At 29.7% G+C, this 27,150-nt stretch overlaps 1 protein-coding gene across 1 annotated transcript; it reads right to left on the bottom strand.

The window, feature by feature from the left end:
• Nucleotides 1-10,714: 10,714 nt before the first annotated feature.
• LOC108002249 (F-box/LRR-repeat protein 14) lies at nt 10,715-26,428 on the bottom strand. The gene has a single exon (XM_062080667.1). It carries the CDS (start codon nt 25,148-25,150, stop codon nt 23,705-23,707), a length of 1,446 nt encoding a protein of 481 aa, XP_061936651.1. The 5' UTR covers nt 25,151-26,428; the 3' UTR covers nt 10,715-23,704.
• Nucleotides 26,429-27,150: the final 722 nt, after the last annotated feature.

Raw genomic sequence — 27,150 nt, 5'->3', positions numbered from 1 at the left:
AACAGCTTAATCAAGTTGATAGGTGTCGGTGTAAACACGTGGTTTTATCGTTCGTTTAAAACTTTCTCTTTCGTTGGTTATTCTTCTTTTTGTTCGCGCGTAAATGGACGGATGCGTCGAAAACGAGCGATTTAATTTAGTAGGCAGCCAGTTGTATACAACACGATGGCTGAAGCATTTTTTCGTCAAAGGTTCGCATTCGCGCGCTTCACGTTCTCTCTACCCGAAGCACTTTTTTTTCTTCTCTTTGGCCAACGAAACAATTGGTCAGGGGTGAGCGCGAGAAGCGGTACACACGCATGCACGCATACACATACACGGACACGGATAGCATGGGACGGGGGTGGAGGCTGGAAATGGGTTGGCGGGAGAGTGGTGAGATTGCCGTGCGTGCTACACCAGCAGCACGGAGTTGGATGAGAGAGATGAAGTGGTAGATTAACGTCAACCGACGTAGCCCATTCATAACTGGCCTCTCTTCTGTCCGTGCGCGCCCCGAACCGCCTACGTATACGCAAACCTTCTCTATACGCCGATTTATAGAATTGGAAAAGCGATATCGGAAAAATAGTAAACTTTATTGATGAATCCCTTCCGACCTTTAAGCGATATCGCAGCGATCGAGTCGACCGCATTCCCCTGCTATTCTGGCATCGTGCTACAGGTGGCATGTAAGCCAATCCATGCTGTTCTCCGCACTTTTTTCTCCACTTCTCTCTCTCTCTCTCTCTCTCTCTCTCTCTGTCTCTGTTTCTCTCTCTCTCTCTCTCTTCTTTGATAATAATACTCTTAAAATACGATTAATTGAAATTTTTCCAACTTGATATCATTATTGATTATTTTGTTGATTTAATCGCGAGCATATTCTTTTTTATTTTCTTATTGAGATTTTATTGCGTGTAATTATTTTGTACTCCAAATGATTTATTTTTAAATTTTTTAATCTTTTTTTTAAAAATATTTCTTTCGAATTTGATTTTTTTATTTTCTGGTTTAACAAATTTGATTTAGTCTTTTTAAAACTTTTATAAACAAAAACTAAGTTTTAAATAATTTAATAGAGATATTTTTAACAATGATGTGTTGGAAAGAGAAAACTAGAAAACTTATAGTTAAAATTAAAATAAAAATCAAATTAGAAATTAAAAGTGAATACGAGTGGAAATAGTCGATCGAATAGGGAACAGAAAAGAGGAGGCGCGCATCGAAGATATGGGCGCATGTAATACTGCAGCTTTGTATTTAGGCTTTAATATTGTGACATTCCCTTTATACCAACGAACGAAGCACAACATGAAATATACTTTAATCCTAATATATCATATATACAATGTGCCACCGGCAAAATAATAGTATAAATTGCATCATTGAAACGATCGATATTCGCAATAGTTAACATTGAATTCAAAATCGATCAACGCCATTGTCATCGATTAGTTTTGTCGGATTTTCTTACTACGTAAAATTTCAAACAAGTCACGTTAGATGGCGCTACTAGTTGTACGGGACGCGGCTTTCCTGACAAAATATTTTCCGTCACGATGTTTGTTCGAATTGTAGGAAAATTCTTGTCACAACATATATGGAATAATATCCGATGATAGATTAATGGTTATCATAAAAATAAAAACTTATCTCTAAATTGATGCTTCCTTTTGCGATCATTTGAATAACATTGAAAATATTCGAGATAATTTTGGTAATATAATTCTATAAAATATTTCAATGAGACTAATGAGTCAGTAACTTTACAGTCTCTCTGGTATAGGCAAGGGAGAACGTACGGCAAGACCAGAAGGACGTCCTGTGACGCATTCAATTGAAAATCTCAAGGCACCCCCGTGCATCGTTCGAAGATAATATATAGGGTTACATTACGTGCAAAATCGATCAGTTATTTTAGTTAAAAATATAATTTTTAATGAAACAGATAATGATAATTTTGTTCTCGTAGAAAATTTATATACTTATTTTAAACATATTCCTTGTTGTATCAATATTTAGTATATTTTATATATATATATATATATATATATCATAGAATTAAATATCTATTTATTTTAAATGAATATTTTCATTTCATATTCGTATCTTAACTAATTATAAATAAGAAAGACGAAGAGAGTTTTTACTGTTGGTATTCTCAGAATGTTTCGAATCGAGAGAAACTAACAATATGTATGTATAAAAGATAAAATAAATATAAAATGATAGAATCGTAAGGAAAGAACAATTGATAAATTATTTGTCACTATTTGAATGGATATAATTGAAAATATATCGTGATTCGTGGGGAGTAGCGAAACGTCGGCAAACAGGATTCTATTTAATTCAACGTATATAATTGTTACGTGGACTATTAAAGCTTTGCATAAGCTGCTGTTTCAACGCATACTGAATATAGTAATAATTGACGTACCATATGTACGATTCAGAAATCGAAAATGAATAATAACATAATAGACAGAGAAAAAACATTAACACGATCAAAAAAAGTACAATCTGCCAAAATATAATTGACAATTTAATTTTCTTCAATTTTCATTTTATTAGAGAGAAAGAGAAAAAAGAAAGAATTAAATTTATTATTAATATGAAACTATTCATTTTTTAATACAGTACAAATCTACTTTTTTTACGTTATACATGTAAAGTCATCGATTTGATGTTTTTCAATTTATTCATTGCTAGGCGTATTTTTTTCTCTTTCTCTCTCTTAATTATACTTAATTATATTTGAAGATAAAAAATCTCAATCTCAAGTCGTTTTTCAACGAAAGAAACATACAAAATATTATTATTCTAGGTTGATTGCTAACAATCAACGTATGCCGTTGAATTTCTAAACAGATTCTAGCTCGACAATTTAACGTTTATTAAAAATTTTAGAATTCTAAAATAACAATGCGTATACGTATGTGTATTTTATGAATAATGAAACGATTTAAACTATGAACATGTCTTTAAATAATAATATGCAATTATTCCAATTCAAAGGAAAAGTTAATTCTAAAATTTAATTTACAGAATAGATTTATAATAATTAAGGATTGACAGATTAACCATTGTCTACAATGTTTCAAGATATAAAACTGTTTGTCATCGAAATCGTCGATCATACTTGAAAAGTTTATTATCAGTACATATAGAATAAACGTTTCGAAGAATCTACAAATAATAATTTAAATTTAATTAAATAATAATAATTAATATCGAAAATATTATATATAAAAAAAAATTTAACACTTAAAATATCAGTATCATTTTAAAGTGAATTAAAAATGTTATTATAAAATATTCAATAATTTTTAAAATATCACAAAATTGCTATTTTACAAATCTTTCTATAAAAAAATTTAAATTATTTAATAATAATCGATCATATTTGAAAAGCTTATCAGTATATATATATATATATATATATATATATATATATATATGCAATATTAAGATATGCAAAAACATATCTAATGGAAAAATATGTATACAAGTAAGTATACAAGTAATAGGAGAAAATAAAAAATATAGAATTAAAAGAGATAAATAAAAAAAATTATTTTCAAAATGTTTCGATCGATAGTCTTGTAATATTTTGGAATTCATGATTTAAATTATTAGAGAAATTTAATCATAACATTTATATTCGTATTATTTATATCGTATTATTAGTAATGTTATATATTTAGAAATAATTTTTACATCCTTACATTTTCAAATTTTGTTCGATTTTATATTTATGCTTTTTATAATATACATTATGCTTTTAATTAAAAGTATCGATGAAACAAAATCAAAATGATCTCATCTAGTAAATAAATGAACGAATCGGATAAAATGAATGGCACGAGTCGCCAACTTTCTTGTCTTCTTCGTATTTTCGATCATACATATGTTTTGTATTGTGGAGAAAAAAAGAGGACGCAGGAAAGAAGATGATAGATGGGGAAAAGAGAAAGAGAGGAAGAGGGGAAGAGGGGAAGAGGAGGAGAGGAGGCGTGCGAACGAGTAAACGAAGGAGAGAGAAGAAGGAAAGAGAAAAGATAAGGAAAGAAAGGAAGTCTCGGTGGCTCGACGGGGCACTTTCACCTGCTGGCCCTTAAGGGTTCAAAAATACGCGAGAGGAGCGGAGAAGTTTACGCAGACGCTCGTTACACTTGCTCAAACAGCGGAAGTCGCAAGTGCAACGACGAGTACCGTTGATTCCCTTAATTTGACGATATCAGCTTTAATGGAAAGGCGGTTGATACGTTCCCTTTAATATACATATACAACATAAAAAGTTTCACGACGAATAAAGCGACTAGGAGGAGTGGGAGAATGGAAGCGAGTTAGTGTGCGAGTGAACGTGTGCGTGCAAATGAGAGAGTCGAAGAGAAAAAGAGCTGAAGGATGGTGTGCGTGGGGTGAGTCACGGGTGGTAGAGGAGGAGGAGGAGGAAGAGGAGAAAGAGGTGGAGTTGCCGCGGCATGGAGGGGACTGGGGTAAAGAGGAGTCGTGCGTGGGGTGTGAGTTAGGGGCGCGCGTACAAGAGACGGAAAAAGATAGAGAGCAAGAAGGAAAAAGAGAGGAAGCAACGGCGTTGGTGGGAGACGAGAGGAATATAAGAGACGGCAGGAGGAGGCCTCGTTCGAGAGAGAGACGATAAATGATCGGAAATATATTGACCAACGGTTCGATATTGCCGAGTTTTTTCATAAATTTCGATGTTTTTTATTCGTCGCGAAAAACATAATTTTTGGAAATGTTTACTTCGCTAATGTGAAACTTTAGATTCTCAGAATTCGTGGCTTTTCGCGAGAAAAAGAATCGCGAGCTTTTTGTTAACGAATCGACCAATAATTTTACATTTTAACCTTGGAAAGACAAAGAGAGTCACGGCACGAGCGAAAGCCACGAACGATGAGAGAGAAAGAAAATACGAGACTGAGAGAACGAGAGAGCGAGGGCGGAAGGGTAGAACGGAGAGAGAAAGAGAGAGAAATGGAGAGAGAGCGAGGAACGAAGAGGAAGATAACCGAACAAGCAGAGACGATGGCTCTGAGCTACCAGCGGATTTGCTATTGTCCATGGATTCTTTCGAATAAATAGTTCTCGGAATTTACAGAAAGTTCGGATAAAAAACTTTTTCCTCTGATTCGACGATACTCGTTATAAGCGATATTTCCAGAGAAAAGTTTCATTTTTATAAGATGCGAAGGAAATTTTAAAAAAATACCGCTACGCTCGTAGATGGTCAATTCCATGCCGGTCCGTAAGGTCTCGTTTATTTTTGCATTTTAAGGCATTGAAGAAAAGAAAATGTTAAAAAATAGGAAAAAGCGAGCGCTCAGGTACAGGGTGAGAGCTGAAGAGAGGACGGCTTGAGGGAAGAACTAGGGAGTGGGAAAGATGTGCACAAAAACGTACTGACGAACGTACAATGAAGCAAAAAGAGGTATCTAACCTACCAACGCGAAGTAGAAGTCTGTAGGCCCGGGAAAGAGTTGTGCCGGCGCAGGATCGGGGTGCTAGTAGCTCGACCGAACTAAAGTAGAAAGAAGACGAGCCTCTTCGCTAGAATTCTTTAAAAAATTCTTATATAACCGATCTTTACTGTTCCTGTCATTGCGTCACAATCATTTAATTTTTATTTCAAACAATTCCGCACATTTGTTTCACCGATTTCAATTTTTTTCCTCTTCAACTTTTTCGGCCAATTTCGCGATATTCGATTAAAATAAAAAATAGTTTCCAAATTTTTTAAATAGGTTTATAAAGACAAATATGTAAAATGTAAACAATATTTATTATCGTTACGATAATATTCTTGTCTATACTTTTGTACTATTTATATAAACTAATAACATGACATTAATTATAATAAGAATTACGTTCGTTAATATTAAATATTAATGAATGTATTGTAATTATTAATTATATTTAGATATATAAACAGAAGAAATTTCTACTACAATACAAATATTGAAAATATAATAATTCTAATTATAAAGTAAGCTTGTTAACGTTTGTGTATAAGTATCTATATGTAAAATTTACTTTTATTTTAATCTGTATCTATTTTATAAAAAAATTTACAACACTATATAAATTCATAATCAGATATTATTTATTTTTTTCTAAAATACTTGAAGAAGGGAATAAGAAATCAAAGAAAGCATATGATATTTCGAATAATTTTTCTTTTATTTTTATATAAAGTATTTCAAAGCGGATGACGCAAGCAAATATAAGACGAAGATCCTACTAATGTAAAAAAAAAAAAAAAAAGTTTATTTCGGAAAGAACGATCAAACAAAAAAAAATAGAACAGTATCGATTTTTGAGAACGAAAAATCGAATATCGATAAAATAACGAATTTTCAAACATAACTTATTAATTCACACTCCCACTTTGTGTAAATCTAGCTTAATTAAAGTTAAAGCTTCGTGTCTTCGTATAAAATTTGCACACAGTAGCTGATTCGTACTACTCCACGTGTACAAAATACTCGCATCGTATCAAAAAAATAAAATAAAATAAAATCGACAATCGTTATCACAGACTTCATCACTTATCACATATTCTACAGATTAAATCAATTGATAATTAATATTTCTAACTCTGTCTTCATCGACGCATTTTGAAATTTCTTTTCATTGTCAAAAGTGAGGTTAAATTAAAACCTATATACACGATACAACACGGACACGTAGGTAGAGCGTGAAAGCGAAATGCGTAGTGACGGCGAGAAAACGAAGGAAGCACGTAGCGTAGCAAGACTTTCGTTTGGCGAAGGAGAATAAAATTCGTACGGTTGCGTAGGTAAATAGTTTGGAAAAAGAAGGAAAGGAACGCAGGACGCATTCAGGTAGTTTCCTACATCGAGGCGAATCCGCTTACTTGTCCGCCCTGGAGCGGGCTGCTTTGTGATGAATGCCCATCCTTCCCTTTTGCCCTCTATTCCCCGGCCCAACTCGGCATCGGACGGACGATCCCCGCGCGCACCATGCCCCGCGCTTTTGTCTCGGAGAATCTGCACAATGCTTTTCTCCTCGTGGAACCCAAGCCTCCTGCATCTTCCTCCCTTGCTCCATCCATTTTTTTCCTTTTGCTTCGTTCGGGTTCCGTGACTCTGTGAAAAGGACTTAATCACATGCGGCACCAGGGATTTGTCCCTTCTCAGGTAGTCTCGTTTAGCGCCCAGAAACTCTTTGGATTTCCTTTCTTACTCAACTTTTCGCTTCCTTTCCAAATATATCTATCAAGTACCTGTAAATGTCCACTACACCTATATATCTTTTTCATATTTTTCAATGATATTTGAACTTTTACTTTTCTCCAAATCTATTGGTTGTTCAACCTTGTTCCAACTATGAAACGCATATATAAAAGAATATATTAATAAATTGCATTAAGGAATATATTTATATGCATGTATATATATATATTTTTTTTTTTTTTCTTATATTCATTATATGCTAATATATTATTGTTAATTGATATGAAAATCTTGAAATTTTGACACTACATTTCAAAGTATAGTTTCTTCTTTCGTAGCACCTGTTATGCTATTAGTATTGTATAAACATTTCAAAAACGAGAAAAAAGTAATATATGTACTTCTGTATCAACAAAATATGGAAGAGAAGATGAATATTTAGAAATAATTGGAGTAGAGAAGCAATAAGAGAAGAAATGTGTAGCAGGATAAAGATGAATTTACCAATTATTGGAAGAAATAAAGATAAATCTTAGTAAATAACATATAACATATATTATTTTATTTTATCCTATCATTTTGCGATATATTTTTTAATCTAAGGTATAATTTTAATTAAAAAACACAATTTGTGTTTATTTTTATTTTCTTAGTTTAGTTGGTATAGTCTTTCAAGTTCTGTTAAAGTATTCATTCAATGAATGATTTAACATATTAATCTTTTAATGAAAATATCGATAAAATAATTATTTACAATGATATAATTTACAGAGAATACGAGATTATATCAATTAATGTATTAAAAAAATATATATTTCTATTTAAAAAAAATTAATAATATTAAGCTTTTTTTTTGAACCATTTAACTTTTATCTTTAATGTTTCTTAATTATATCAATAATAAAAGAAATATAAATTACGTGTTTCATCTTGTGAATCCTTTATAATTAGAAAATTAATAAGAAACAGTACATTATTTCAAGAAATTGGAGCTGTAAGTAAAATATTTTTATTCTTAGAAATATCAAAAAAATTTTCTTTCTTATCTCTTCTCGGATTATATTTTTTTAATATAAAATCGAAATTTTTAGCAGTATAAATTTTTATCAAAATAAAATTTTTTAAAAGGAAAATATTATTGGAAAAAAAAAGTGCCACACAAAATTTTTCTCAGATTCTCGAGAGTAAGAATTTTTCTCGTAAGTAAGAATTTTTAATCGAATTTTATGATTCTGTTAGAGGATTATAATCTGAGTAGTATAATAATCTGAGAGCAGTAGCACGACGCATAAAACGAGTTTTTTTTTTTTAATATTATATATTTTTAATGAAATATATTTTACTTATATAAGACAAAAAAAAATTTTCGGGGATCAACGCCATCTCGCGTTTGGATCATGGAAGCTTCGATTTGTTACTAGCATATCAGAATATGCGAGGAGGTATTCGTGACGTCACAAAGAAGGAGAACAATATTGTGCGAGAAGGACAAAAAATTCGCCATTTTTTGGTTATGTAATTCTTAACATTTCTCACCATTTTAATGATGTTACATTGAAAATTAATTAATTTTTGTTTTTTTTTTAAATTTATGCATTTTAGACATTTTAAAATTAAAATTTCACATAAATTTCTCGTATTAATTTTAATGAGAAATTATTTTCCATTAATTATTTATTAATGATTAATACATCATAAGAATTATCGGAAATATTAAATACTATTTATATTAAATACTAATTATCAATACTGAATGATTATCAATTTTTTAATAAAAATTTATATATTTTGAAACTTGCACGTTAAAATTAGACAAATTTCTTGTGCCAGTTTTAATTTTAAATATGAAATTTCTTTTAATTAATTATGATTAATCATGATGCCATTCATATATTTTTCATTAATCTATTATTATTATAATATTTATTTATAAATATATGAATTTAAAATTTTATTTTTTCCGTATAAATTTTATTCAAATTCATAATTTTGTTTTTATTTGAACAAATAAATTGATTATTTATTACTCATTATTTCTTACATAAAGACGAGATGAATAAAACACTCTTTATGATAATTATTGATAAGTAATTAATTAAAAAAAATTAAAATTGAAACGAGAAATTTTTGTTTGAAATTTTAATTTCAAGATGTAAATCTAAAAGTGCATAAATTTTTAGTAAAAAATTAATAATTAATAAATTTGTATTTATTTATCAACTACTTCAATTGGGTAATAAACAATCAATTTGTTTATTCAAAGAAAAATAAAATTATCAATAAAATTAATACGTAAAAATAGAGAAGGAAATAACGTTTCAGATTCATACATTGGTATTTATAAATAAATGCCGTAATAATAAATTAATGCAAAACGAATTACGATGGTATCGATGATATCAATTCAGTAATACAGTAGTTACTAATAAGTAATTCATTGAAAAGAAGTTAAAATTTAAACGAAAAATTTATTTAAAACTCTAATTTTAAGATGTAAATCTCAAAACGTAATTTTTATTAAAAATATTAATAATTAATTAATATTTATAATATAATTGATGAGAAATATTAGGAGCCGTATAATCAAAGTAAGTGGTACATATTTTCTGTCTTTCTTTATGACGTCACGAATACCTTCTTGCATATTCTGCTATGCTAGTAATAAGTCAGAGCTTTCGCGATCCAAACGCGAGATGGCGTTGATGATCGAAATTTTTGATCGAAATGATTATTCCCTAATTTATATATCACTTATAAATGTAAAATATATTCTGTCAACAGTTTATAGAAAAGAAAAAATGGAACTGTAATTCTATAATGTTTAGAAATAGCTGTTTAAAAAATATCGTGAAAAAAATTCGTATATAAATGTTTCAAAATGAAAAATTTCTGAAAGTTTTACAACAATTATATAATAGAGATACATAGGTAAGTACCTATATATTAAAAATTATGGATTCAAATTAATTTCATTTACTATACATGTGAAAAAATAAATCTAACCTCTAATTTTTAGTCCAGTTGACAATTATTATTTGATACAATATATTATATATTTTTATACATCTACGTAGTAAGAAATAAAAAAAAATTAGAACTTACCTTGCTTTTCTTTTACGGCTTTGGAGTTCCATAAAAGTACAGTATCAAAACTTGGGAAAATTTTATTTGAAAATATAATAATACTTTCTTTCGGGTTATTATTTTTAATATTGTTATTTGAAAATACATATGACAATTTACTTAAAATATTAACAATTTCAAACGATCAATTAATTATTAATATTTCTTTATTTTAAATTTAGCAGAAGAAATAACTGTCAAAATAATTCTTTAACAGAAATTGTTACATTACTGTACCCGTTACAAATAAAAGATGAAAATATTCTATAAATGAGATATTATCAGAATTATTTCTACTAAAATTGTACATGTAATAACTATTGAAATTATTTAAAATAATTATTTCAAGTGATTTGAAATGATCTATGAAAGGAATAAAAAATCAATAGACATTTTAAAAAACGTAACGTATTCTATATTTAACAAACATCTTCGTCACGTCTGATATTTACAATCACACAATGCGCGTGTATTTGCTAACATATTCATCGTTGAATATTTACAGTGTGGTACATAATTACAAAGTGCGATACGGACGGAGCGATCAGCAGGCCGAATTCCTCTTCAGTTCTTCACGCGTGCATATGTTACACTTTTTATATAATACATACATTCAGTCATAGGTATACGTAATAATTGAATATTGAAGTTTTCTTTACTTGTATTTTCGATATTCCGATCAGTTTGAATAGTTATGTAGAACACGAAGTTCCTTCCTTCCTTCCATATAGACATTCATCGCAGACATTTTACTCTTCCACGTAAATGATTATCATCGAAATATAGATGATATAGATGTAACAAAGTAAAAAATTTGATAATTCCACCATTTCATATATTTGAAATTTTATTATTTTTATTTGTATTGTTTTGAAATAGAATAAAGAAATAGGGACGATAAGTTCTTTCTTGCAAGATATTATTATTATCATGATTAATAACTTTATCATCAAAAATGCTAAATTAAAAGAAACGTTTTCCTTTATTTGCATGAAATTTGATTGAAGTAATTACCGGACACAATACTTTCTATGTAAATCGTATATTTGATAAATTTCAATGGTAATATTTCCGTTTCAATTTTCTTTGATTTTTATGTCGTTGACATTTCTAACATTTTATTTCTCTCAAAATTTATTTCATTAAAATTCATCGTTTTCTCAATTCTTTTCGTTCCTATTTTCGTATCAAAACATAAAAAAAAAAAAAAATTGTGTTTTGGATAAACATTGTTTATAATCAATTATTTTATGAATAAAAAAAAGGACACTATTTTTTTATTTATTTCATTAAAGAATATCTTATGCTTGTTTTCTTTGAATCACATTTGTTTAATTAAAAGTATAACAGTATAATATTAATTCGATGGAATCGCTGAAAGTATTTTAATTTCGAAATTTACGTTTCCAAAAAATAATTAAATTTTTCATCTTTTCTATATTAATATTTTGTTCAAAATGTAAATCCCTTTCTATATTCCTATATTCCTTGAACAAAATAATTTTATTTTCTTTTTGCAATAACTTTTGCATGTTTTGAATTTCTCTGAATTTGCATATATAATATGTATCTATTTTACAGATAATATTAATAACGTGAAATAAAAATAATAAGGGAAACGTAAATTTCAAATAATGTATTTTTTTTTTTTTTTTATACAATTTACAAATACATAAATCGATCGATCGATACAATGGTATTATCGATAAATCTCATTATAAACTTTGTAATTAATTACAAATCATCGTGCATTTCTCTTATATTACATAAATAAATATTCACTGACTAGTGTGCAATATTGGTTCGCAACACAATCGCAATTAAATTAATTATGTAAGTATTTACGAATGCACAACTTTTTCTTCTCGTCTAACGCTTAAATAATAATGATTTTTGAATTCGGCGCGCCGAAGAGACACTCCGATCCGTTCCTTTTTTTCTTCTTTTTTTTTCTTTTTTTCTTTTTATACAAAAGCTTATACAACAAGTAAACAACAAAAAAGCTTGAAACGCTGAGACATTTCGATTTATCGTGTTCCTTCCTTTCTCGTCATTCTTCTCATTCTTTCATCATTTCTGTTTTCAATTCACAAAACAATCGGTAGATTTTTGTCGACCATTTTCTTTCTGTCGACTCTCTTTAAGTATTCGCTAAATGCTTCCTCCCCCCCCCCCCAATAAATTTCTTTATTTTTCACAAAGTATGCATCCATGGAATACTTTCCCCATCTTTTGTCTAATCGATCGACGCTTTTTAATCGATTTTACAATTTTACAACCAACGTATACATACATACAATATGTTACATGTTACGGGGACGAATGTATGAACGAATCCGTGACATTATTGGTTCTTCTAAAGAAAAATATAACAGTATCAGTGAAAAGTTTCAACGCGTATATCGATTTATCCGAAAAAAAAAAAAAAAACAAAAAAAAACAAAAACGAACACATAAAATAAACATTGAAATATACAATGTATATACAATGTATATTTGTAATTTGAATGTGAAATATTTTTCGATACGAATATTAATCGTATTATTCGTAATGCAAAACGTAAATGTATATATTTATGCAAATACATATATACGTTAAAACGGTATAGTGGTTATTTCTCGGAACAAATATTTATATAAATTGAGGAGGAAAAAAAAAAAAAAATGTTTAAAAAGTTAAATCATCGAAAAAAAACTCGGATCGAATGAGAAATAGATCACGAGTCACGAGTTTGTATTTTAAATGTTTGTGTTTCGATAAACGCATAATACATGTACAATAGAAGATGAGAAATATGAATATTCGATGATAAAATTTAAGTGATAAGGATGCATAATAATCAGTATTCCATTATTATACGTATGTATACACATACCGAGACACATACGGATTATGTACAACTCACGATAACAGTTAATTTAAAATTTTTTTTTACATCTTGGAATTATTACATTGTTACAGCGTTAGTCGCTTATCTTTCACAAAAAGTAATTTACTTTTTTTTTTTTTCGCATTTTATTTTATTTTCGAAGATACCTAATTTATAATGCGTTTCAATTCATTCAACAGTCGCGAATAATTCTTTACTAAAAACACATGAAATGTCGTAAGAAAAGTTTTTACAAAGATCGCAACAACACGGCACTGCGAAATAGTACTATTTCCATGATTTGCGCAATACTTATGTTTTTATCACATCGTTCGATGTTATTTCCATAATATTACGTACCTCTATAGAGTATTTCCGACAATTCTATAATAGTATACATATGTGTATTTCATTTGACCAATTAGAAATAACAAAGATTTTACACGATGTATAAGCGCATCTCTATTATATTAACATTTTTCGTTATCGATATTACTCGGTAGTTATATAAAAGATTACTCGAAACGTACCGTAAACATTGGTAAGATTAGTTTTTCTCTTTTTATATCAGAAAACAAATACATGATCGATTAAAATTGAAAGGATAAAGAATCGGTCAAAACTGTATCGTCGTTGTTATTGTTGTTATTGTTGTGTTGTTGTTTCTCTTCATCGATCGGTAAATTGCAGTTTTTTCTGTTTATTTATTGCAAATCATTCCTGAAATTTGATTTCATCAAATCTATTCGCTGAGAGAATTATTATTAGGAACCTTTTCTCCAGCTTTTTTTTTTCTTTTCACATATACAATTATACGAATTATATCCTATTCGTCATATCGGGACGAGAAAAGTAAGAGAAATTGATGTGTCGAGGATTCGGGAAGAATGGGTAATGGGAAATGATATTGAGAAATAACTGAATTTCACCTGTTATTGCCGCGTACGCGTGCCTCGATTCAACAGCTTCGTTCATCGTGTGCAAGGTACTTACCACCTTGTATATATACACCATACGTAACTATATATATATATCGATCGAAAGACGAAAAAGTCTCCGTTTCTTTGTCTTACAAGGAGATTCATCTATACTTGTAAAACTGTATATTTTGAAGAAAATTTTGTTGCGTAGAATGTAGAATATAGAACGTAACGTGTTGTATACGCGTTAAATAATTTTTTTCAAGGAGCGAAATCAATCCTCCCAGTTTCTCGTTTCTTAAATACAATTTCGCTTAGGAATATTTTTCACGATGCAGAATGACGTTAGCATTGAAACGTTTTACACATTTCAAATTTATCTTTGCATAAAATTTATGAATATGAAAAATTAATCCGAGTCGAGGAAAAAAATGAACACGCATGTTCGTTCGAAAGTAAAACGTTCACGAGTTACGCTGTTGATAGTAGATTTCTCACAACTTGCGTTACCGCGTTACCGAGAATGATTGTGCAATTCGGCGGGTTTATCACTGAAAAGAGGTTATTACAAGTATCCCTTCCCCACTTCTCTAGGCATCACAACATTAAGGGCGTAAAAAATTAAAAAGAGTCTTTATTTTTCATCTCCGCTATTTTCCTCTCATAACCTTTCATAACCTATTTTCAATTCGAAAAACGAGTCAAAATATATTTTATTCTAATTACACGTTTCGATTTAGAAGATTTAGATTAAGTCGATCATTGCTAACACATTTTGACAAATTGACAAAAATAATCTAATAATGTACGATACATCTGAAAGAAAAATGTTCTAAACTTATTGTACAAGAAATATTGATGAAACACTTGGAATTTTCCTCGAATTCGTATATAACTCGAATATCACTCGATTAACCTAAAATTCTTGAAAGCCTTTAAATTTTCGATAGATCTTGAAACTCTGGATAAGTTTGCTTGTCTTTAGAGTCTCGACAGGCTTTTCAAAGTTTAACGGAATATTCGATATCCTACATACAAACATTTTAGGGATAGATATTTTCGTTCAAGTAGTATCTTTCTTATGTAAAATAGTAAAGAGAGAATTTGAAAAGTTCTTTTTTCAAATAGTTTTTCGAGTACGTTAATATTAAAAAATGCTGACAATCTAGGGAAATCGAGAGAGGGAAAATGAAATGAAGTTAAGGTTTCTCAATGACTGTGACAAAATTCGTAAAAAAATAAGTTTATTACATTTACATATTACTTATTCAATAATAAAATCGTATTTAAAGCTAATGTAAGTATTATATATAATGTAATATAATACATATATAGTATATAGTAGTGTCATAATTACATTTAAATTTAAATAAGTAATAAAATAGTTTTATTACTTATTTAATAACAAGATTGTATTTAAAATGGCATTTTTTTTAAACTAATTTTTTTTTCTTCCTTTTTCTTTTTTTTTTTTTCTTTTTTTTTATATATTTCCGATAATATTCCCCATTTTAAAAAACATTCTTTCGCAAGGCACCGATGTCGCAGAAATCAGTAGAGAATTATTTTCGTTAATTCCGCAAGGAATTTGGATATTTAGATATACTTATCAACAACGCGATGAATCTAAATATCCCTGTTAACCTAACTTTCTGCTACATAAGTTTATAATTCGTTTATACGGACACTTAGCGCTCGGTGACACGAGCGTTGAAGATAGAAAATACCGGATGTTGAGTCAAATTTGAAAGGGAAGTTGTTACAGATGTCGAAAGAAATTTCATAGTTAACGAAGAGTAGAGGATTGACGATATAGAAACAACAATTGTGGTTTTATAATTGTATTATGAATAAAGGAAAGAAGTATGAAAAAAAAAAAAAAAGAAAAAAAAAAAAATATTGGATAAATTTTATAAATATTTATTATGTTTTTTTTATTCATCTTCGATCAATTGTTATCTAAATTTTTCAATTTCATTCTCGCATCGGAAATAATATCAAATAATAACTTAAAAAAAAAAAAAAAAAAAAAATATTATTCATCGTGGAAAGAAATATATATATATATGGTATATAAATCTTCATACTAATAATTATCACAAATTCATTGCGAATAATTTTTTAATGATAGATAGACGAAAGAAAGCGTGATAAATCGATGCACGAATCAAATTTCCTGAGTGCGTTCTACTTTTATGGATATGATGTAAAATGGAAGAGATAGATCTACGTGTCGATAAAGCAAAAGTAGAGACGGTAGCGCACAAATGATGACGACGAATTTTCCATAAATCATCATTGGAGTTTTCCTTTATCATTGGACTTCTCGGAAAGTATCTCGTCAAACGATTTCCTTCAACAATTTTACAAACGATATCGCGCGATTACGATTATCTTGGAAAACCAGGCACGGATTCGTTATTATTAGACATTAAAAAAAGAGATTTCCATCCGAAATTATTACTCGAGAGGAGAAAATATCTTCTATCGGCCCCCTGTGAAAAAAATGCTTTTTCAGAATGTTCTCGATACGTTTCGTGTTTCTTAAACTACAACCGTTAACGCGAGAAATATTCGTACGATGATGAGAAAGGACGGATATCAAAGGATACGTTACACGATAATAACAGAGGGATAAACCTAAGTTTTTATCAAATTTTTCCATTTCTATCAGTCTTACAGGATGTTCCGCTTTTGACGCAACAGGTCTTCCTACATCGAATCAAAGATAAACGAAATCAAATGCAATATTATTAATGCTATTACACGCCATGTGCCATGGGCGTTTATGCGAGAGATAACGATTCAAAGTGTACAGAAAATAATGGTTCTTTTTTTCTTTTTTCTCTTTCAAACAACGATATCGATGATGATCCCTCTTAATCGATCGTCGGATTTCGATAGAACGATAAAAAATTTCAGTCTTTCGAGGATGTAAATTTGAGTGCTAGTTACATGTATAATAAGTGAAAACAAAATGCGTTCCTTAGTTTCCTTAAGAAAGTAAAAAAGATATACATCGAGGAGAACCGATGTATACTGGCGTTCGGTACGAGTATCGGGAAAAGAGAATCGAAGAAATTCAAAGGAATGTAAAAGTTTATAAACTGGCATAAAAGTTGAGAACGTTATTTACACTTTTATACAAAAGTGTTATGCGTACCGGAGTATAAATATGTGCGGGGAACAGTGAAAACGGAGGAATTGTAAATTTCAACGATCAGTTTCTTTTCTTTTTTCGCACGTACGACGGAGAAGGAGGAGGAGAAGAAGAAGAATTATTCAAGTTTGTATTGACCGTTTATCAATGATTATCCACCTGAAATGAATGGGCATAAACGTTTATACCGACATTCGTTGAATGCGCGTGAAATTAAAATTAACCATGAACGTGAAAATTAACCACAAACAGCTAATGTTAGTCATTCTTCATCCGCGTCTAAATTAATCTTTCAACTTTCCTTAAATGATCGTGTCCCATTCTCGCTTCAGATAATATTTTAATGCTTTGAAAAAAATTGAAAAAAATTGGCAAATTAAGCGCGTTCGACAACGATTCTTTCCAACTTGAGAAACTTTTTAACCATAAGAAAACAACGATTATCGTCGAAAAATTATTAAAACAATAAGTAACAAAGTTAAGCTCGCGTTTCCTTAATGCAAGTCGTCGATTGTGCATAATTGTGCATAGGTACACATCAAATGTATATCGTGCCATTTACGATTCTGCAATTCGTTTCGGTTTTTTTCTGTTCATTACATCATTAATACGTACGATACAGAACGAAACAAGTCTGATTTGGCTCGGATCGGTTCGCGAGTACTTTTTAAACGAAATATTCGTGTATATATCCTATGTGTCTAATCTACCGAATTCTTCTTCTCTTTTTTAACGTATACAGAAATATCTATATCCTTTGAAAGTCGAGCATGGCTTGACTTCGATAATAATCAATTTTGATAATTTCTACAATTAGTATGACAAATGTATCATCATGAATCGAAAACGATTCTTTATTTTATTTTATTTTATTTTATCCTTTAAATCGTTATTGTTTCCTCTCTCTCTCTCTCTCTCTCAAAATCGTATTGCTTCGTTATTTCTTTAAAAAAAAATTTCCATTATCTTAAATACATCTTAAATGTAAAGAACACGTCTTTGGCGTAAATTATTTATATTAATGGAAAATTTAAATTTATTATTTCCCATTTGAAATGATAATTATCGTTCTATTGCGTTGGTTTAATCGTGAAAATCGATTAATCCGATTTTTTTCTTACTAAAATTTGTAGAAATATTTTTTTCCAAAATATCAATAACTTCGAAAAATGTAAACAAACTCGAAATTTCCAATTTAAGATAAAATCATTCATTGAAAAACTATGATTTTGATATCTTGATTATTTTCTACATTGATCGACTGTCATCTAAAATGTGTCATCTTTGTATCTTCAATATATATAATAATAATTGAATCGAATGTATTTATTTGAAGGAAAAATATAATGATTAAAATTCGTAAAAAAGAATTTCTTGCAAGATTATTCGCGTAGTAATAGAAAAGATTTTCTATGCTATTCGTGTACGTAAACCATAACACGGAAGGATTAAAAGTAAATTGAAATAAATCATATGTTTTATGTTCTAATTTATCGTAAAAACAATTTGTTTTTATCATCGATTGTTATTTAACGAAACTATTATAATATTTTTCCAACAGCGATCTATCCGAAACACGTGATGTGAAATTCATCCATTTCATTGCAATTAAAATAAAAAATAATAAATGATAGAAAATTACGTAATTCAATCAATAAACATTCACAATAAGCAATCTAACATACTACACGTATCTATGTATATCTTTACTCTTGTTTTTAATGCACAACGATAAAAATTTTGATCACGTTTCAATATTTGCTGGATAGAAGAAAATTCAGTGTTTTATGTACTCGGAATCCCCGCACCGATCGAAAATAATAAATATCGCGATACTAAGAAATTTTGCGTGAATTTTAAGAATCTATAAAAATTATAATAATAATAATAATAATAATAAATGCAATGTATATCTACGTACAACTATAAATAAGTAGCAACTAATAGAAGAACGTAATTGTAATAAGAGAAATTTGATAAAATGTATCATAAAACAAAAAAATTGTGTAGATATGTATGTGCGCACGCTTGTTTATATAGGATATTGAAAAAAACATGTTTGTAAAAATACAAATGAACTGTATTAACATTTAAAGAAATATATTATAAAGATTAACAAACGCAATCATTTTTCACAGTTTCAACACGACCAACGATAACAGCGAATCGGTAAAAATTATAAAATATTTAATTATAAAATATTTCTGCCATGTTTCTGCATGTCGTATTTAATAAATGCTGTAACGAATTCCTCGTTACACAACAATAGTTTCTACACAACGAAAAAATGGAAAATTGTGCTTAATAATAATTTTCTAATTTCTAATCTGTAACGAATCTCTGTAATAATTTTATCCTTTTCCAAATATAATCAATGTAAAAAATTGACCTGCAAAAACAAGGCGCACACAAATATATGTACGTCCCTAAATACATACGTATCCCTTAGATTCGAATGAGCATGGTAACATACAACTGTGGTCAAAATAATACTTAGGAACAAAAATTATCTACAGCTATCTATTTATCGATAGAAAGTCACGTAGATAATATACGGATAAATGTACCAATGATGGAAATATAATCCAAATCAATGTTACAAAATGAATTAGTATCGTTATTAATAAAAAACTAGATAAAATTTAATAACGCGTTAAAATATTACACAAATTGAAAATATAAATCAATTGCACTTTACTTTCTAATTGTTATAAATTGAAAAATAATTTGATTCGCATTATTGATTTATTCGTATTATATAATATTTGATCTACTAATTAATAAAAGATTTCTATACATTTGACTAGAATTTTCTAATGAATTTTTCTCAGTTATTCGAACAACTTCATTGACGTCGTTATTTATTAAACTATATATATAAACGTAAACAAATATCATGATAGATATTAGCAGGGCAATAACAATAATATTTGAAACGTTATATAATCTTATCAAAAAGACAAATTAATAAATATAATATTAAAAAATTATTGAATTATTATTATTATTTATCTCATTTCTGCCTTTCCTGTCATTTCTGAACTCGAAGGCAATTGTATACTATATGCTTGAATTTATTTTAAAACACGCTTCTTCTTCTTTTAAAATACGATATAAATAAAAATTACAGTATTTCATCCAAAAGATTAAAGATTTCGAAATCTTAAAAAAAAAGAAAAAGTATAAAAAATTTGTATGAATCAATATTAAAATTTTATAATATATATATGTGCATTAACGATTAATTTATTCTGATTAAAAATAGGTATTTGTAATACCTGTTAAATACATTAAATTTTTTTTTCAATAATTAAAATTGACTTTTGTACATAATAAATTATCAAGAAGAAATGTATATGAATGTATATGTAACAAAAATATACAATAATTTTACTTCAAATTAACACTTTCCAATTTCGTTTCTTTCTTTTTATTTTAACATAACATAAACAAAGATACTTTATCATAAAAGATTATCATTTATCTAATAAATTATAAAAATGTTTAAAATTATTCAAATTTGTCAAATTCTTTCTCCTTTAACTAATCAAATGTTAGATAGAAGCGAATTATTGAATCATTTTTAACATTTTTCAATCATTAATTACTGTATCTAAATATTTTATTAATACAGACAAGTTAAAGTGAATGAAAAATGTAAAATTGATACAAAAACGAATTGATCAGAAATGAAAAAAAAAAATGTTTACAAATTTGAATAGAAATAGAAAAATAAAATTCACAAATTACATATGTTGAAGTTACACGAATATGGATACATAGTAGCAAGCAAAGTAAGAAAAAATATAGATAAATGAATCGATAAGTTATTAAAAAAAAAAAAAAAAAAAAAGAGAAACAAATGGTTCGTAAAAATTAAAATCATAATAATTGGTTAAAAATAAAAACTTACGTTGTATATCGTTAAAAAAAAAAAAGAATTATTCTTATTGAAATCTTTAACAATTTTATTGTTAAAGTATTGTTCGTTTTTTCATCGATATTTTATTATTTCGTTAATAATTAATCACATATTGAACTGAATAAATATCTTATAATGCGAAGAAATTTCAACTTAACGATGCATTTGAAAATTCTAGTCAAATGTGTGGAAAATATTTCGATTCGATGTACACTCGAGCAACAATAGTATTATATTTTTTTTTGGCTATAAAAAAAGAATTGAAAAAAAACCGAATACATATTTTTAAAAAAATTATCTCAAATATAACATTATTCGAAAAGATCGATACATATGTACCCATACATTTGTCATAAACAAAATAACAAAGAGAACAAAGAATTTTTCTATCCCGTTTGTAATCAGCATTGATGCAACAACGCAGATAGATTATTTCTAATATGTAGGTACATATACGTACATTTTATTCAACAACCGGTCCGAATGAACTAAATCGATACGAATAAATTATAATTATCATCGAATTTGATGTGATTTATTGCTACTTGCATGCACTACTTTATACCTACATCTTATTTTTATCTTTTTTAATTCGTATACAGATTATCAACGTAATTCACGATTTTTTTTTTTTTTTTGCGATAACACAGAAAAAAATTTGCTACATCACATGTATTATAATACACAATGTACTAATCTTTGTCATTTCACACGCTCGCGTCTTTTTCTCGTTTCCTTCTCTTTCTTTCTTTACTTGTACATATCTATTTACAAAGTTTTAAGAAACAGATATATGCTTCATATATCATATATATATAAAATAGAAACATATTTGTTATATTACAGAAGATCTATACAGGCAAAATGATCGTATCGTATCATAATTCGGTGCCTAAAACATCGCGCATTCGATATCATTCACGTTATAATATTATATATACGAACTTACGTTATTAAAGAAGAAAGCAATGATTTTTTTCGCTAATCAAACAAACATAACGACCCTACATACTACACGTATTATATCATATTGAAATAATCGAATCACGTTGAAAACGAATCGAAGGACTGAGGCATTATTCTAATCTCCATGTTCTTTGGTATAATATGTCAGATAATTACGATAAACCGATGGAACAAAAAAATCTTCAACGAAATAACAAATTCAATGATCTCATTATAAAACACACGCGTACGTAAAACCAAGTATATACGTATATACGTAGAGAATAACTTGCAATTTTTTTTGATTAAAAGTTATCAAAAGTTATATAAAATTACTACGAAAAATGAATTAAAAATTTTAAATCTTTACGTATATGAAACTTAACAGTATTCACACAAAAAAAAAAAAACAATGAAAAATAATACGTAATTGTGACGACAAGATATCCGGTAATAAAAAATATTCGATGAATTGCTTCGTGTATTTTATGCCCACGCGTGTATGTGTGTACATAAAGATACATACGATAGATTATGTGATTACATTCACATAAAAATGCACATATAAATATGAGTGAGAGATCAAAAATATACAGAATATTAAGAAAAAAATTATCCAGACGGAGAATCAAATACAACACTTTGGTCATAAGTATTATCGATACTTGATTCGCTAAAACAAAGATTAACAGATACGCATACATATATATATACATATGTATATATATCTATTACATATATATATATGTACATATAAAGAAAAAAACGTTAATGTTTGATACGATAAAGGAAAGGAAAAAAAGAAACAATACGATGTATGCGAATTTTCATTACGTACGTAGAACGTAGTTGAAAAACACGAAAAGAGCGTAAGCGCTAGACCTATAGTCTAATTTAAACTTCGATTGAAATTCAATTTTAACGATTATAATAAAGGAAACGAATGGAATCCCGAATTCTATTAAAATAAATACGATTATGTATCGTCGAGAAAATTACATTAGAAATTAATTTCCAATAATATGTCTATGTAAATACGTATGGTAGATACGCGATGAACGAAGCGTTGAAAATTTGAGAAAAAAATCTTGAGAAAATTTGATATGATAAAATCAAAATATATACAAGTACATCGAATACACTGATCCGAATTGTACCAACTAAATATTGGTACATGTACGTGTATGATGATGTATAATAATCGAAAAAGGAAAATTTGTGTTTAACGTAATTGTGAGGATGACAAGGAACAAAAGATAAGCGTGCACGCGTTACGCAATCGTGTCACATTATCTGAAAAGAAAAAAGAAAATGGAAGAGATCAAGTTGAATTATTTATAGATTATCTATGTACTTATGCATGAAAGGGAAGGGAGATGTAGGGAATAGAATAATGGAGAAGAGAGAAAAGAATAAGGAAAGAATAAAAACTCACAAGAAGAAGAAGAGAAACAACTAGAAAATCGGCATGGTATCTGGCAATGTTTCGCAGGCACCGAGGAAACATGTTGGTCACTGATACGAATGTAGGGACGCATATAATGTATACAATTGAGAAAAAGCCATCACCGCACGTGCCAAAGACCAAGATTTAACGTACTCAATTGCGGCAATTTCATAATCCTTTCTAAGCCATTGGTACTTATCCTGGTGCATCCGTAAAGATCGATACATTTCAAGTGTTTCATACTCTCAGCAATGGTGTAGAGTCCTTTATCCGTCAATCTGCTGCACTGACCAATATTCAACGTTTCCAAATCGTGCAAGGTCTTTGCGATTTTGCAAATACCTTCGTCGCTGATTTGACAAGCAGATAGCGACAGTAATTTCAAATTAAACAATCCTTGGGAAATGTGAACAAGCGCTTGATCTCCGATTTTATCGCAAAATGATACATCCAATGAAGAAATCCTACTGCCGCCTTCCGCAAGATAAGCCATACCGATATCGGAAACATTGTCACAGGATCGAAGGTTCAATTCGCGCAAGCTAGACATCTTGGCTAGATGTTTCAGCCCTGAATCGGTAATACATACGCAAAACGAGAGATTAATCGATTTCAAAGTGGTTAAACCGATCGACACGTGCCTGAGAGCTTCATCGCTCAGCCGTTGACAATCCTGAAGGCTCAAGTGCTCCAATGCAAGATTTCCTCCAGCTGCTTCGCGATTTACACCGGCCAAATGAGCAATACCCAAATCGGATACTTGCCAACAACTTCGTAAATCGAGTCTTTTTAATTTCTTCAAATTCCATGCTATACAGAGAAGCCCTCCGTTGGTAATGTTACAGCAACCACCAAGTTCTAAATGTTCGAGATTTTTTAAATACTGCACTATCCTACCGAGAGAAATGTCTGACACTTGTTTGCACAACGAAAGATTGAGTTCGGTAAGTGTGGTATATTCTTGGCAAAAAGCATTGATCAAGCCAGCGTCGGTAATATTATAGCAACCCGAGAGATTCAACGCCTCCAAGTTTGGCACGCCTTTCAAAACATCGCCGAGACCTCTGCGCAACGACAGTACCTGGACCCTTTTCACTCCTCTTCTTACCAGACTGGCGAATAACGCTGGTGCCTGTTTTCTTAGGTGTAATCTGGCTTCAACCCCTCGCCAAACAGATCGGTAATATGCTGCATCTCTCCACGCCGTGCATACTTGGGCGGCACGTCCCTTATCTCTGACCTCGAGATAGCTGAAGATCAACGCCAATATTTCAGGATACAGGCAGGAGATATGCGTGCTCGGTGTGACAGTACCGCGAGCAATTACTTGCGGTTGTTGCCTCGATGAAAGACCTTGCGCGTATGCCGGTAGACCGGTCGTACCGCTAGTATAATGTGGCGCGTTACTCGAGTTATAAAGAATCCCTTGACTCTGCGAGGTCGGTATCGCAGCCAGGTGCGGTTGGTGTAACTGATAATAATGTCTTGAACGATGAAGCAACGTTGTACCACGACTCGGCGTCAATGCCGGAAGTTCCGTCATCAACAGCTGACTTTCCTCCATCTTGCCCACTGATATACTATACACACGCACGCACGCATATACACGTTTCTCAAAAAACTCTAGCCTTAATGTTATTATTTCGTACGCGTTTTCCTCTTTATTTTATTTCTTTCCGTTTTCTTTGCTTCTCTTTCCTATACTTTCTTTCCTATACATTTCTCTGCCTTTATGAGATCATCTCTTTATATTTTTCACTTGTTTCTTCCTTGCTTCTTTCAAACACCGCTATTCTATTTCTTTCTCGCAATTAATTATATCGTACCACATATCTCGTATCATATTTCGTCTTCGATTTTTCCATGTAAATAATAATTCGAAATTAACGATATTCAATCTCGAACACTGTATTTTTCTATCGATCACGTCAATATTTACTTGGATTAAATCGAACATCGACGACAAATTTATTTTAATCAATGAAAAATAAAAGAAAAAGTTCGTCGATTATTTTGCTTTACAATTTTCAGTCCCACGCGGATCGCTTAGTACTTACGAACACCGCATAATAAATGTAACGCTATCATATTTTTTGATTCCTATTTCCTTTCATCCACACGTTTCGCTTCTTTCTTTCTTGTTCTCTATATTTCTCTCTCTTGTTCTCTCGGTTCTTTCCTGACCGTTCTCCTTTAACCTCCCTCGCACCGTCCTTCTCTTCTTCTTCTCTTTCTATTATGTATAAATACGTGTATGTATTCATCTACTATAAAGTACATACACACACGCGCGCACGCGCGCGCGCGTGTGCGTGTGTGTGTTTGAGTGCGCGTGTATGTAACGTTATTACGTGCCTGTATCTGTAAGCGCGCCCGCAAGCGCGCGTATCTATATATGTGTGCGTACGCGTACGTCGTGCGTGTCACACGTATGATGTATAGTATATTTTTTTTTCTTTTTTTCCAATGTTTGTTATCACCCCACCATTTCCTCTCGCTGTTCCTATCTTTTTTTCGCTTATAATTGTTAGTTTTTTTCCGATTTTCCTCTTTACTACAATGATCACCTTTTTCTAGACGCGATATGAATATCAGCAATACTCACACGCACACTGCCGTTACGTTCTTTCGAAATAAAAACAAATTGCCAACAAATTTTGTCAAGCATCAAATTGATTTGTTTCTACACACCACTACCGTGATATTATCTTTGTATTCACTCCCTTAACGGTTAAACGTGTCACAAAACCACTCGCGTAACTGGCTTCGGAACGACACATCGCCAAAACGTAAACCGGTGCGCTGCCAGTCGCGAACTGTTGTTCCAGTTACCTAAAGTTAGATGTCGTGTCGTCGCTCTGTAACACAAGGAGAGTAAACTTCGTTTCAGCGAAACACCGATTGGCTGAGAGTGCTCAAACCTAGATCACGTGACTCTACCGACGAATATCGATTCGGGTCGCGCTGCGGCGGCATTTTTAAGTTTTCGTCAGGAGGTGGGGGTACAACACCATGTACTATTCCGAACCACGTTGCCAAACAGGCCACTGTTTCCTTAATTTTTTTACATACTTTATTCTTATTTTAAAATTATTTTTGCTTAATTATTTCTCTCTAATTTTTCTTATTTCAATTAAAATTCTTATATCCTCTTTATAGCTATTTATTATAATAATTAATTTAAAGAAAAAAATAAATTATTTTGATTAGCATCGTATAATATGAAACATAATATAGAAAAAAAAAATTTTTTTATATATGTACTTATTGTGTAAAAATTTCTATATATGTATGCATCTAACAAATAAAATATTTGGCAAATAAAATGAAAAAAATCAATATTAAAACTTTAAAATAAAATTTCAAATAAAAGTTAATTTATTATAATCATTGATAGAATGAATTTATTTAAATATTTTAATAATGAAAATATTCTTCGTTACAATTAATACTTTTATGATAATTAATTTTATAAAATATATTTTTTTTAATATATATATTTGCTTACGATAAATATTCAATAAAAAATTAATATAATAACATTTTCTCAATTTTATATTTTTA

The sequence above is a fragment of the Apis cerana genome, linkage group LG10 (assembly GCF_029169275.1).
Source record: "Apis cerana isolate GH-2021 linkage group LG10, AcerK_1.0, whole genome shotgun sequence".
Taxonomy (NCBI): Eukaryota; Metazoa; Arthropoda; class Insecta; order Hymenoptera; family Apidae; genus Apis; species Apis cerana.
Note: the sequence above shows the minus strand (reverse complement) of the source record. Positions and strands in the feature narration are given on the sequence as shown.

Coding starts and splice junctions, on each gene's coding strand:
- LOC108002249 (XM_062080667.1), bottom strand. CDS start 25,150: ATGGAGGAAAGTCAGCTGTTGATGACGGAACTTCCGGCATTGACGCCG.